Below are 15788 nucleotides of genomic sequence, written 5' to 3'. Positions count from 1 at the left end.
GTACCTGTATCACTTCAGTAATACTTGATATTTATTTTTCTATGTTTAGTAGGACCGATAGTTTTGCTTGTTTGTTTTTCTTTTCGGGCCACCAAAAAATAAAAATCAATCATTTTGGTGGCCCGATCGGGCCACCGAAATAAAAGTTAGTGTGGAGCCCTGGCCTTTTGTGGATAAAGTGTCTTGCTTAAAGGCAAATATCGGGCTTCGAGGGGATTGAAACCGCAAACCCGTACCATGGCTAATTGATTCAGATTTTACTTAAGTACATGTACTTGAAGGTCAACTTTAGATAGACTTCTTTTTTTTTTTCTTTTTTTTTTTGCGATACAGCTGGGGCTCCATGCGCATTTATTTACAACAACAGTATAATCGGAAGACGAGCAGAAAGAATGTCAGCACCAGGAGTAATCGCACCGGTTCGAAAGGGGAAAAGGAAAAGTATATCCTGAATCTATACCCCCCCCCCCCCCCCACATCGACAAGAAGACAAATGAAAAAAAAAAGAAAAATGAATGGACCCACATGACGCATAATTTTGGTAAATCTGCGGGATATTCGTTATTTCATTTTGCTGTGTTCAAACTATACACCAGTATAGCTTTTCGAGTGTGATCTTAATGCGTATGAATGTTCTATGGACTTTAAGTTTATAATGCGAAAGAGGGTAACTATATATCAATTAACGACATTGATAACGTCAAACAATAGGAAATTTCAGAGTGCAAGAAAAATAAGACGTCCCGGAAGTACGCCAGACATCATAATTGCTTTTTTTGTTCCTTTCTAGCTCCACAGCATCACCTAGGAAATCGATTTGACCAAGAACAAAAGCGCGTCCCTCTTTTCTTCCTGGGCAATTACCCCGGACCCTTCCCCTGGCCCTAATCCTAACCATAACCCAAACTCCTCACCCTAAACCTAACCATAATCTTTACTCTAACCTTACCATTAACCAGTATTTAGCGGGGGAGGGGGGGGGGGGTAATTGCCCTCTGGGGTTAATTGCCCGGATTAGGTTGCAACACACAACAAAAACCTCTTCCCTGGCCCTACACCTTCCCGATCTCCGTGTGTTGTCAGGTGAAACGACATGCTCAAATACAAGAATAAAACAACAGTAGGTATTGATTGAAACTCGACACCCATTCATGCCAGCCAGGCCAGGCTGAAATGTAACTTCAAAGCACATTCCGACAGCTGGCTGGCAAAACCACATGGCAAAGGAATTTGCGCGCGCGTGTGGATTGCTCAATAAAATTGGAGGGCCTGGGAGCGGGAAAACAAGGGTGATTACTGAGTAGTCTGTGAGTTATCAAAAGCAGACCTTTCGAACAATTGCAAACGTCATGATACTATTTTGTCTTCCTTTTGGACTGAAGAAAAAAATCACAAAGACGAGTTGAGTACACGTTGTATCGCAATTTTTTACATAGCCATGCAAAACGATTACTACACTCATGTTATGACAAGAAGAATCAATATTCCAAGACAAATACAAAGCAGCCTCGGGTACTGACGGTGACAAGAAACGGCACGCATTCACAATGCACGTTGGGGAGCAACAGGGAGGTGGGAAGAGACTCTTCCCGCCTCCCTGGGAGCAACATGGAGTTGGCAGGGAGGGGTGATCCTGGAGTTTGTGAGAACTTCCCGATACTCCGTGACAACAGGTAGGTGGAAGAGAGACACTCCACCTCCCTGGTGACAACACGATTGTGACGATCTCAAAGCATGGACCCTACAACGCCCAGCAAATCTGCGTGCTACTTCTCAAAAATTTGAAGGAACTTTGTCTCTGATCTGTTGAGTTGTTTTTGCTGAATATCAGGAGCTTTTCATGCCTGACGTTCAAATGGATGGTTGCCAAAAATTTCATAATCTATAAATCTCTCAGTAATTTATTTTAGGCTGTTGATGCTGCCGTAAAAACATTAGAAATTTCATAGGAACTAGTCAGGATAAAGACAAAAAAAAATCTCCGCACAAAACAAATACAAGTATCTTTTATTGTCATTGGTAGTCAAATTTGTGTTATACAGATACATTGTATGATTAAAGCAATAGGTATAGTATTAACTATTGTATTACACGTAGTAACACTTTCATGGTAAGTTTGACTTTTTAAAAATCGCAGGAGAGTTTTTTTTTTTTTTTAAGGAGTGCAACCATTTCTAAACGTGAAGGCATGATAAATGAAAGGAGAAAAAAAAAAGAATCAACGTTTGTAATCCTGGGTCTTCGACTTGAGCTATCTTTAATTAAACATTCCTTCTCTGTTCATCTCCAAGACCCCAGACTGTTCATGACCTCCGAGAATGCGCCAGTACGCGCGGTTTCTTCTGTTGATTGGTATCTCTCTCTCTCTCCACCCCTCCCCATTCCCCACTCTGGCACCTTGGCATCGTGGGATTTTTCATGTTTCTGGGTAAACTTTCATGTGAAGCGTGCCTATCAAGTCACCACTTGACTCACCTGCTGGCAGTGTAATAATGCGAGCAGAAAGTGGTAGACATTTTCTTCTGCTGCAGCTACTTTTACTGCCGAAATACTCGGCTTTGTCACCACACACTACCACCAGTTATTCGGCGAGACACACGTTGTGTATTGGAATATAAATGGACTTTTGCACCTTCCTGAATTGAGTAAGTGTCTGACCGTTGTTGAAATCGTGACATCGCTAACGTTAGACAGTCGGCGTTAGTTTTAGGCTTGCGTATGCGTGATTTCATGGGTTCAATGTTCGATGGAATATGTTGGCTGTGGGGAAAAATGTGGCTTCGAAATTTTTGCTTGCCCGATTCCATTGACTGCGCCCATGAGTACAAATTTGACGACCATGACAATACGACATTGCCAGGGGAGTTCTGCTCAACTACAAAATCTTTTCGGTATTTGATATCGCTATTTAAATGCCTTCCGCCGGCAGGAAATTGTCCGTAGTAAATATTACGAACTACAGTTACTTAACCGAGGCATCTCCGAGTCTCGCAATTTCCGAGATTTCTTGCCAGTCCACATGACAAGTCCGCTAACGCAAGATCTAAAAATTAACGCACAGTAACGATCTGTAACGCACAGTAACGATCTGTAACGATCTGTAACGATCATTCACGCACGGTGATCGTTAATTTTGTAACGCAGAAAGATTAACGCAGTACCGATCGGCGCTTGCGTTACACGTAAATTTAACGCAAAGTTTATTTTGGTATATACTGTAAGTCAGGGAAGAGAAGATAGTTCAAGTATTTTATTTATATTTTTGTTGTTTTAGAATGAAATGACTGTGACTACAATGAATGTTTTATTCTTCGCAGCCAAGCAATTGGAAGCGGTTTAGAAAATTAGAATTAGAAATTGAGTTCTCATGTCATTTACTGTATACGCCATGTATTTCATGAGTCTAAATTTTCGCGAATCGGGAATTCCCAACAATTTCACGAGTGGTTGAATTCGCGATCATGGAGTCCTGTACTGAACGGAGAAGTTTACATGCATACATCACATTCACATCGGGATCAGAGTCAATATTTTCGCATGTCTTTAATTTCGCGAATAGCACCTGACTCGCGAAATTAGCGAAAATAAAAACCTCGCGAAATATTCGGCGTATACAGTATCCTTTAAAACTGAGGTACACGTACAAATTGTATGATTAGCATCATGAGCTAAAGTTGTTGGAATGTGTTCAGAAAACTGGTGTAGGGCGTGATGTCATTCTGGTGTAAGGAGTGTTTTGTTTCCACAGCATGACTTGGGTATTTGACACTCTCAAGTGACTGTCATTCTTGAAGAGATAGATTACTGTGATCTGAGAATAGTTTTAGATCCCTTGCCGTATGTGATTTATTAACAGCCTTGAAACTATCTCATCTTTGTAATTATCCTTGGCTAGCCTTTCCATCAGATTTCTTAACCTTGGCAATTTTGAAACTGTTCAAGCAAACTCTGTATCAAACGGACTGAGAGATGAAATAACACAATAAGTATTGTTATCTCAGGAAATTTATCTTCAGGTTGCACTTTTTTTTTAATGTGAAAAGACATGTAAAATAAAATGCTCATACAGGAAGTATACAGACACATTTGCGAAGTATTTGATATCAGGACTCTTGCACAAACCACATTTATGGAGCATGAGTCTCATTTCAGATCATAGTATGAGAGTGGAATGTAAAAGTAGTAGTGTATTTTTTGTTCAAACTAGCTTGATAAACACTTAAGAAAAGAAAAGAAAAAGAAGAAATGTTTCTGTTTGTTGTTTTTGTAGGGAAGATGCAGTGTAAAGTAGAGATTCTCATGAAGTGTAGTGAAGATTCTGTCTGCAGTCTCTGTCATTGGAAATTGAAATGTGCAAAATTGATTTTATACAAAATCCATATATCGCCCTGTGTTCAGTCTAAGGCACACAGATTTTGTTGTCCAATCAGAAAGATAACGCCTCATGACCATGAGCAATGCCTTTAACGTGGTCTGTTATGTTTAGAAAACGCTTAGTCACAGTAATCATATTCAGTGTTTTGTTAGGTTTGAATATTGATCAGAATCTCATGCCTAAATTTTGATTCTCCATTTAAGTATGTCATTCCCTGTGGCACCAGCTTTGCCAAGTGAAGTCCTTTGCCGGCCCGGAACAGAAACAGGCACACTAACCATGAGCACCGATTGCTAAATTTAGATCCCAGTGGGTGGTTGTAAGACTGAACTTGGGGAAAATATTCGTCAGGACTGGAAACCTGTCGCAACAATATTTCTGTTGCCAGGAAAAAAGGCTCCGTTGAAGGGGAAAATCTTAACTCGATACAAACTGTAAGTGTAGGAGAAAGTGTTCAATGTGAGTAATATATTTGCAGAGTCTCCTTAGGTATTAAAGGGGTCCTCCAGTCTGGAGAAGACTTAACGACATTGTCTTAATACTATTTTCGCTTTAAAAACAATTGCCAATGAAATATCTATAGTTTGGCTATGACTTCTAGAAAGAAAAAAAAAATGAAGTCTTTGATTGTGTTTATGGGTTCAGCAACTCCACATTGTAAATTCTGTGCACAACTTTGTCTGTCTGTGCATTTGATAATACACATAGGTTTATTGTTTCTATTATTGCATCCTCTGTATAGATAATAGTAAAGCATCCCCTGCTTGAATTGCACGCATGTACTGTAGGTAACGGTAGAGACTAGCTACACACATATCATACTAACAGTATGTCATGCGTGCACGGTGGTTGCTGTACAAGGTGCATGCCAGGACCAGCAAATTATCACTCTACATGTATATTACATTCAACAATATTAAATGGGTTAGTCAAATACCGGTTAGTGATTGGCTAAACACAGTCACGTGATGGAGGCACATTGATTATGTTCGCCCATTGGCAGAACATTTTTGTAATGTTCTCCCATAGGAAAACATATTCATGTAACAAATGACAAACGATACCAAACGATTGAACAATCATATTTTTTACGCAATCGATAGGATAAATTTGCCTATTCCATACAATGTGAAAAAGCAGATGATGGTATTTGACTATTGAAACCCATATGATATAACAGATGATGACTTTTTTTGTTGGGAACATGTACCAAACGTTCCACCCTCAGGGTTTGAAATGCTATTTCAGGAGACTACTAGTATTATTCCCTTGACTTCGTCTCGGGACTTGTAACCTCCCTCAATAGCATTTCAAACCCTTCGGGTGGAACATTCAGTATGTTCCCTCCCCCGCCAGTCATCATCTATATAATGTACACTCCTGAGCTGCATCCTGGCGAAAGATTGCACTAATGTTTTCCTTGTATGGTGTGAAGTTTTCAGAACAAAATAGTTTGTATGTGCTCATGAGTGTGTCATAGTGCAAAAACAAAGTCCTTGCCAGGTAGCACCCTTTAATAACAAACACATTGTGCCAAGAAGGAAGGTAATAAATTTCTTACAATATTTACAGTGATGTTTAGCGCGTGTCTGTTTTTGTTTTTTCTTTGATTTAGTAGGGAAAATGAAATTTTCACAAATTTTACAGACTGGTCTTTTTGTCCTTTTTCTCCAAGTGGTAGGAAGTTCTAGGAGTCTTACATATAGGCCTATGTGTTATTGTAGCTCTGTCATGTTAAAATGCATCTGCTTTGGAAGGCTGTTGGAGGCATTATGTTTTGGGGCTATCTGTCTACATTGCATCTGTGTGCACAAGATGTCTTTAAACCTTTCAGAAATTAGATATGAGCCAGATAAGGAGAAAGAAAGATATGCCGCCAGAGTTTTTCTTTCTGAAGAACGGCCTGTAGGCCTTTATGGTCACTTTTGAGACTTTGTAAAGATTTTAGTTCTTTATTAAGTATACTGTACTTTAGATATCTATCAAATATTAGGGGAGAACTTTGTGGGGGGGGGAGTGGGGGTACTCTCTTAAAAGCCCTGCAAACTGCAGTTTTGCTATGTGGCTCCAAATTGCACAAGGGTTTTTACATGTGATGTGAGCGGTCATCTACTTGGAACGGACAGAAGAGATCATGAGCTCTCTTGGGTGGATTATAGTTTCCGTGATAAGCCGCCTGATTAATAGTGAATGCCATGAGATCGTCTGTAGTGATTGAGGCAGAAATCTGCCAAATGTATGTGAGCAAGCCGAGTAAGAGAGGGGGGCACAGATGAGAGCAATTAGCTGTGCGTAATTGATTTGTCATCACCTCCACTCACGGCCCCCAATTGGCTAGGACAACGATAATCAGCAACTCTGGCCAGCAGTGAGAGAGAGAATGCACATTATGAGATACTGTATGTATTGTAATGTAAGAGGCCGCGTCATTCATGCCCATCAGATTTAGTCCTTACCACTCACTCGATATATGCAATCCTTGACACTATGCTAGGACAACATGCCAGTCGATATCAAAAGCAAATAGTGAGATAGAACCCCCCCCCCTTACACTGTAATCTGCCCCCCCCCCCTCGCCCATTTACAATCCTGTAGAATGTTTTTATTACTCTTTCTGTAGTACAATTTTATGTAGTGCAAATGTTCTTTCAGTTGTATTCAAAACTTGCAGTTCTTCCATACTATGTCTTGTGGAATTATGCCGCTTCCTCAAATTGACAACATCAAGTCTCACAACTACAGTTTGTATCACCACCTGCAAAAGTATTCTGCAAAATGGCTTGTAATGTAGCACATATTGAACCTGCTAAACCCTCCTATAGACATTCTTTTAACAACCTGAATACTTTTGAGAAATTATAATTACGCCATCTTTTCCCCAATTAAGTAGATGAAAATTTCCTGTCTCCCCTCTCATTTTTCCCCTCCCCTGTCATTCAAGTAGAAGATTTGTCAGGGGCACAGTTTAACTTTGATAAGTGACTTTTTAACTCTGAAAGTGGGTTAGAAGCAAAGTAAGCAAACTAAGAAATCATAAAATTTGAACTAGTGTGGAACTTTCTTTTCTTCATGCAGCTCAAAAGAGAACATGGAGGGATTTTTTTTTTTTTTTTTAAAGGAGGTGTATAATCTTATCTTGTATGTCTTTGTTCTCCTTTATTTATTCAATACAGTCTTAGAGTTGGAATTCTACAAAGCTGTGTAAACAAATCTGTGATCAAATATTGATGCCTAAAGTGAGGGATGGGGTCAAATGAGGAAGGACGCAGAGCTTGCGACGAAGCTGTGATATTTCCCACTAGCGATCCCCCAGTGATGTCGAAATGAATCATGCTGCAGTATCTGATGCTGCTCAGCTGTCTGATCTGTCAAAGCGCTAGTCTCAAACATGCGCTGATTGATTGGAAATTATTAGTTAGCAGCAAGTCGTACAGCCGTAGCGTAAGGAGCAGCGGTCGAAGGATAAGGGCTGAACTTCCTGCGGCATGCGATTTGTCACTTGACAAGCGTATTATGCAATTAGAGCTGCTATGGGTGGTATCGGTGGCATCGCGATACGGATGTACATTGTACATGCAGTCCCGACCGTTCGTGAAACGTTCCCCACAGTTCTGACATGCCATGGTGGGCTGGTTAAGAGTGCCGCACACTTGTTGATCCCTTGTTTGCACCATGACTCAACTGGCAATCGCACCTTATTTTGACTTTGGAGTATAACATATTGTAAAGGCTTATATACATATAGGGAACATAAGAATAGACAGAATTATTATTATTATTTGTGTCTTTTTTTTTAAATTCTGGTCCCAGTTAGTTAGGCAATAAAAAGTATCATCTGGAAATTGCAAATCATTTTGATCTGCTGCACTACTCCAAAACACGTTACGAATATAAGACATAATGTGTTCATACTCTAGTCCTACACATAGTTTATGAGGCAATGACATGGAATAAATGAGCTTTCCTAATTTGTTTACTTTGCTTTTAGGTACCTGCAAACAACCCATTTAAAAAATAAAAGTATGAGTATATATACCAGTGACTGATAATGGTATTTCTTTGAGCAATAAGATATTCACATTCCTCTCCTTCGTTTAGACTTCCCCATTTTCTCTCCAGCAAGCATTTGATTAGATAATCTCCTCCTACAAATACATCCCATAGATACATCAGTGGACTTTGTAGCATTCATTACATTCTGTGCGAATGCTTTGATGGGAACAATGTTTGAGGCATCCAAAATCAAACAGGAAGTATAGGAACAGAAAAATGGCTTGTGTGACCTCAAACTGGGTCACATGATCGGCTCTCGATAGCGAGCCGGTATTGATACAAGCCCCGGGTTTATTCTGTCTCTGCGGTTGCTTGAGATGTGAATGGCACCTTCGCATTCTGCGAGGAACCAGAAGAATGCTTTGTATTCTTCACTTCACATAGGCCATGATTACGTAGTTTTGATACCCCTGTCAGGCAAGTAATGACCCATAAAAACTCTGACTAGTGTGAACTCTTTATGTCGGAAACAGAAACAACATTTTAATGGGTCGGAAAATAGTACAGGCAAATGTCACAATACTTTCAAACTACAAATAAGAGCTTCTTCTACTAAGAATGTTGGGTATAATATAGTCATAGATAATAGTCATTGTTGTGACATGCTTTATCAGACAATTGAGATATGCAAAATAATGGCTTCACATGTTCAAAGCCATCTTCGTAAAAGAACAAAGGAATCACTTCATGTTACTACCATCTTTAATGGTTTATTCAAACAATGTATTTGAGATGATGTAATGAGAAACCCTGGATTTTTATGCATGATTTACCCTTGAGTAGATGTTTGACAAATCTCTTTCATTCGAGACCAGTGTAGAGCTTAATGCAATATCTTTAGCAGTAGTTGTTTAGCTTGGATGAGGAATAGGAGGAAGAGAAGATGAAAAGTAAGGTAGTAGATGTCAAGTAGGGATGGAGGATAGGGTATAGGGATGGGTGAGGGGGAATAGGCATGGGGTATAGGGAATGGGGATGGGGGATGATAAATGGGGATGGGGAAGTGGGAATAGGGATGGAGATTAATAGTGTAGATTGGGAGTGGAAATGATGATGGGAGAACAGCGAATGGGAATAGAGAATAGGGGCGCGGAAACGGGGTGGGATATGGGTAATGGGGATGGGGAATAGGGACGGGGGATAGGGAATAGGGCTGTGGTAAAGGGAACACGGATTTGGGAATGGGGATGGGGAATGGGGTATGTGGAGTAGGGATGGGGAATGGAGATGGATAATGGGGATGGGGATGGACAGTGGGAATGGGGATGGGGGATTAAGGATGAGGTATGGGGAAGAGGAGTAGCTAAATTCTGACCGAGATTGCCATCATATTCTCTCCCTTCAGAGTCACAAAATGGACTGGTTCCGTGAGCTGAAGAAGATCATGCTGGAGCTGATTGAGCTGCGGAGGCAGCTGTTGTCGGGCACCATGACGCTGGACGAATGTAAGGACGTGAAGTGCACCATCATGAGTCGGGTGGACTGGGGCAACTGTCGGCTTGGCCTTGACCTCGTCCCGAGTGTAGATGGCAAGATAGTGGACAGCAGCCAGTGCAGCTTGGTAGAGCTGCACAAAGTGGTCAGTAGCTTATAACAAGATGCTCCTTTTGTCAGCAAATCTTTATTTATTTTTTATTTTTTTCCTAATGTTCCAGCATGAATAACCCTTTAGTTGAAATTGGCATGAGACATGTACAATGTAGGACCACCTTTGTTTCCCTGGGATTTCCACCTACGCTAATTACCTGATTTGAAACAATGATTTGCGACAAATTCTGTTGACAACAACCACATTTCATGTATCCCCTCAGCAGTTGTAGACTGGTTTGATAGTACATTTGTACGCAGAAACACATGAACGTTTAGGACTGTAACTTTTGGAGTTGTTTACCGAACCTGCACTTCCACTTTGATTGGATTTGCCACACAGTGGGAATGATGTGTAGAGAGAATGGACAGCAGTCTCGATTGTGCAAACGGGGGATGTTCTGACAGCGTAGCTGGTTTCGAACCGTGCCACAAGGGGGCTCAGCTGGCCTCAATTTCCCTTACGGAACTGTGCAAAGACAAAGTCTGGGGTTTGCTGCTGGGGGGAGGTTCTGAGATCAATGCTGTGTTCTCTCTTTTTGTATTTTGTATTTTGTATTTTTTGTTACAGAAGGAACAAATATAATAGTAGGAAGGGGCACACAGAATTGACATCATAGATGAATTTCCAGCGATGTACAAAAAAGTAGTGAATTTGCAGTGTTATATTGCAAGAGATTACAAGTTGTCCATGCTCATTGAGATCATGTCATAGAAATAGGATTCTGCCCAACAGCCCTAGAGTTGTCCATCCATCCGACTGATCTTTGAAGCCATTCAGAGCTAGGCGTAGCTGGATGCAGGCTGTGGTCATTTTGAGAATGTCTTCTACATCAAAATCAAACTTATGGAGGGTCAAATCTGTCAAGACAAAAATTGAATTTTAGCAGAGCTGCCAAAAAGTCTCCATGAAAATGTCAATATCTGTTCATGTCTAAATAAGAGAATATTAAAATCTCCCTGATTTGGGAATTATTTTTGCCCATTGAAATGCATGTAACACACAGATATCTCCCTGATTGCTGTGTGGAATCTCCCTGATTTTGGATGTGGGAATGTTGGCAGACCTGCATGTAGATTGAATCTCTGTGAAGAAAATGTCAATCATGAAGACATTGATGTAATTAGTTCATTCTTTTACCATTCACGTCACATTTTGCAGCATCTACGCAGTGCACAAGAAACAACAAGTTCGTCCCTGGTAAGTAGAGTGTGTGAGAGACAATTATGTTGTGTGCAAATGTACTCACTTCAAAGACATAATCCAACATACGGCACCCTAATATACCAAAGCCATCGAACCCCATAATCCGTCCACATAATTACAAGATACATTGATTGGTTAACTCTCCTGATTCTAATGTTAGATCCCCTTGACCCATTACCTCTGACATTCTAATATCATTCAAGTTTGTCAAGAATAACGTCATGTATACTCCTGCATACAGGTCCTCAATTTTTGATACTACAATCCGCCCATTTGCCTCTAGTACACACAATTGTATCCTCATGTGTGTAATGCTTTTGTCAGTTCTGGATTTAGACCCCGATTACAATGCGGGGCTGGGCCGACGGCCGAGCCCTACCTCAATTGCGAGGCCGAGCCCCGCAATTTTGTCCGTTTACACTGCCGGGCTCGGCCGCGCTTTTGAATCAAACCTTTCAATATTTTGTCGTAGTGGCGCTCTCCTTGTAAACAAACACAATTTGGTATTGTCTGGTTTTCAGACCCTTTGCCAACTGAATTCCGTGGCGACAAAGTCGCCATTTGGGCAAAGGTCTTTGCCGAAGGAAAAAATCCTTTGCAGGACAAAACCACCTTGAACTACATGTATACTAGTTTTCGACGTTGAGGTGGGTAATATCCTGAAGAGCGAAAGATACAGGCAGAGGGTTTGGAAGCCAGACTGAAATTGGCCGCGCATTTGGCCCAGTTTGCGTTTACACCAAGAAAAGGCCAGGCTCGGCCGCGGCCGAGACCACCTCCAGAGCGAGGCCAAATGCGAGGCCAATTTTGGCCTCGCATTTGGCCTTTTGCGCGTTTACACTGAAATGAAGGTGGGCTCGGCCGCGGCCGAGCCTCGCACTGTAAACGGGGTCTTAGTAAGCTTCTTTATATTTGTATAATTTTCTTTATCTGTGGCACTGATGCACTATGCATGCTTTTCATGGTTGTTCAAGGTGCAGATATATTGTACAATTTTTGTCTTGGTTCATGTCTTTGTGAAATGTACCTCTGACATATTTCAGCATGCTCACATGAAAGTGTTTGTCATTGTATGATTTAAGCAGGCAGGTGGCAATCAATCACTTGGATCTGTCCATTATGTTTTAGGGGTGTGATACTTTAACTCTGATGCAATGCCTGCTGTAGAAAAAAATAACTAAAAAAGTTTTAAGTCATGACGTTTGTTGTGGTGCAGTGATTTGCAGTGACTAGTAGATTGTTTAGAAATGATCCTTAGAGCTAGAGCATGCCAAACTGTGAAAAAAAATTTGACTTCTCAAGTTGCATTAGCCGTGAAATTCATTTTTGAAATGTTCTAGAAGGAAATAATGCATGTTTTCCTGTCTTCTTTCCACACCAAGTGTTTTGTTATGTTTCTTTCATTCAATGTGTGTTTCTTTCTGTTGGGTTTTCTTTCTTTTTGTCATCACACCTCCGATTTTTGTTCTTGGTTGTCCCATTTGCCACTGTGGTTTGAAAACCCCCGGCATGACCAAAACCACCCCCCGCCCCTACCTTTGACGGTTGTGCCGCCCACCCCTTCACCGTGTCATGGGATTGTCGGCCGAATAGCCGGTTCAGACCTCAATGCAACCATTGCTAGCACTTGTTTCTGTACAAGTGCCCAGTGAACCGGCCACACCACAAACACAGGTAAATTTGATGTGGTTCTTGAGGGGAGGCTAAGCTTTATGTGAAAATAATATCGATTGCAGTCACAATCACAATGTGACATTAAGCACATGGTAGTGGCACAGCATGCTAGTGTGTGTATGAAGGTTAACATGTTTCATTCAGGTGTAAGGTGTAAATTATTTATTTGGATTCAATTGTCAGTGCTGGATGTCTCTGTATTAAAAAAATTACATCATTCTGTGGCCTCTCTTTTGAATGCTCCAAAAGTTCACTTCTTATTTGGCTTTACTGCATTCTTCAAAGCTTACTGTCTTTGAGTTTGCTAGCAGAGTCAGACTCTATTTGAAAGAAAGATCGCCATCAAGTACATCAGAGTAGACTAAATAGATCATTGCATTTCACACATTTCAAAAACCACTTTGCAGGGCTGCCAACTCTCACGCATTGAGCGTGAGACTCATGTAATTCAACCAATTTTGACTGTCTCACTCTGATAAACGAAATCTCACGCTAAACCCTCAAAATGGAATGTACATGACTACAAAAATGAATATATCTCTAAATTCTCTGATAATCTGAATATCGATATGCCAAAGCCCAAAATTTCAAGATTTTCCCGCACGGATGTAAAGCTTAACCAATAATAATCGTTTTTGGTTCGCGCGCAAAGACGAGCTATTGGATTACAATTGGTTCTACCTATACCACGTGAGTGTAGCTTGTACTTTTGGCAAATTACAGTACATGTATGGCTATGATGTGTGCTTTACATCGCTTTACATACACTGACTGTGTACGTACGTACGTACGGCTGCCCAGCAGGCCACCAGGCGCTAGCCAGGAGGTCGCTCCGCTCCCGGTCCCTCGCAGTGTCTCACGCCAAACTCTCACTCAAGGTTGGCAGCCCTGACTTTGTCCGCATTTCAGCAAATGAGCAAGATAAAATTGCGGTCAATGCAAGTTAATCTGAGATTGTGCGATGTAACCTATGAGCTGAAATTTTTTAGGTGGTTCTATTTTCACAAATATCACCTGGATCGTACACACCTTGAAACTACTGTTACAGTAGATCTACATGTAGCTTTCTGCAGGGGCTGTGATGTTAGTAGTGATATCTGGGACATACACGTACCTTCATGCTAGCACTGTACTTCACATGCAGAACATACTTCTTGATTTTGTACAGGAAATCACAGAGTAAAAACATTCACTGCTAGTATTGTTGCTAGGTTCTCATTTGTATTTGTTTCTTGAATGGTGAAGTAACAATTATTAGACTTTCTCAACTGCAAAAGTAACAACACGTGACAATGTGTGGCAAATAGCAATGCGTAAAAATACCTGTAGGTGAAAATTTCAGCTCGCACAGTATGTGACTCAGCTTGACACGTCCATGAAACTGTACTTAGTGGCGTTGCTTTCATTCTCAGCTGCTGATCACATTTTTATGTGATGATAAATTATCAAGATTAGATAACATTAAAGGGATGGTATAGTTTTGGTTGAGATGGAGCTTCGAGTTTCCAGCTTTTTTGTGAGATGATGAGAAACCTCTTTTGAGATATGAAAGAGCATGCAATTCTAAGAGGAATTCCAAGTTTCTTTGATGAAAATTGTTTTTGAGGTCCACTGTGTTTTACTTTGTTTTTGGGATATCTCCATCATTTCAAAAACAATTTTTATGAAATAAACTTTGAATATACCTTTATAGAATTGTATGCTCTTTCATACTTCATAAATGGTTTTTGATTATCTCGCAAAAAGTAAAAATCTGAATCCCCCATCTCAACCAAAAACTATACCATCCCTTTAAGAATACATTGTTCATGTTTGTAGTGGTTCCAAAGTTCTAAAGACAGTCAGAATGCTCTTCCGCAATATCTTCTGATTGTGAGTTGAAGACAAACTAGGGAAGTGGCATGTTATTAGGTGGATGTCATTCAGAATTTGTCTGGAAGTGTGATAAAGAGCAATCAGGCATGGTGGCGGGTTTCAAAGGTTTGTCTCACTGTTCCGACCGAGCTGTATGATTATGATCAAGTAGATAGGGGGTGGGGGGACACAAGAAACAATCAGCTTTCAAAAAAAATAAAAAAAATCATGCTTTCTGTTTTGAGGTATACTATATGTATTAAGAGATAGTATCATAGTAGTTACCATTTTCTGAATGGTTCATTCTGACATTACTTTCTGTAAGGGAAAATTTTAGTTTTAGTTGTTGATTCAATTACTGTCATGTTTTCCTGTTCTTTGAAGCAAGTAGTGATCATTTTCAACTTTTCTTTTTTTTTTTAGCTCCATTTTACACAATATCAGCGACACTAAGAACATGAAAAAATGTGCAACTCATATTTATTTTAATCTTGAAGCTTTGCTAAATAGTGCCTTGTTGTGTACACTAATAATGCAGTTTATAGGCTCTTGGTACCAGAGGCTATTTCACGCATGTTCACTCAACTTCCAATTGATATCACTGATGCTTATGAGAAGAAAAATGGAAAACTAGTAAAATTGAAAAAGAAAATGATAGTCTTCAATTTAAGATGTAAATCGTAGTTCGGTAATAAATCATGTGATGTCACATAGTATAGATATTATGGCATATGAATTCATGTAATACACAATCATAAAATGCACAACTCTTTATCACTAATTCAAAAGAGACCACCTGTGAAAAATTTAAAGTCTTTTATGAGGAAAAACAATCATAATTTCTGAAATCTTCATTGGCTGGCTGTAATTTCAAAGGAGAACTCCAAAATCTGAACAATAGTGAAAGGAAGCAAAGCAGGGACAAACAATTCTATGTATGATGTAATTCTCTGAGTTATTTCTGCTGCAGATTATCTGGTAGATCGGTGATTGCAGTATTTGTGTGAATTGTATGGGATATCATGTAGATCTGCAGGT

The 15788-nt window shown here is 40.2% G+C and overlaps 1 protein-coding gene across 1 annotated transcript in view; it reads left to right on the top strand.

Moving 5' to 3' along the window:
* Positions 1-15788, top strand: part of LOC139719125 (dedicator of cytokinesis protein 3-like) — a 129274-nt gene that overhangs the window by 31652 nt on the left and 81834 nt on the right. The window contains exons 6-8 of the mRNA XM_071630556.1: positions 9774-10007; positions 11178-11216; positions 12816-12896. Coding sequence (XP_071486657.1) covers positions 9774-10007; positions 11178-11216; positions 12816-12896 — 354 coding nt within the window. The remainder of the gene's footprint in view (positions 1-9773; positions 10008-11177; positions 11217-12815; positions 12897-15788) is intronic.

This window comes from Diadema antillarum, unplaced genomic scaffold (genome assembly GCF_040938485.1).
Source record: "Diadema antillarum isolate AM-2024a unplaced genomic scaffold, OU_Dant_1.0 scf00000104, whole genome shotgun sequence".
In the NCBI taxonomy this organism is placed as follows: Eukaryota; Metazoa; Echinodermata; class Echinoidea; order Diadematoida; family Diadematidae; genus Diadema; species Diadema antillarum.
The sequence above is the reverse complement of the archived record's forward strand: the minus strand, read 5'-3'. Positions and strand labels throughout refer to the sequence as shown.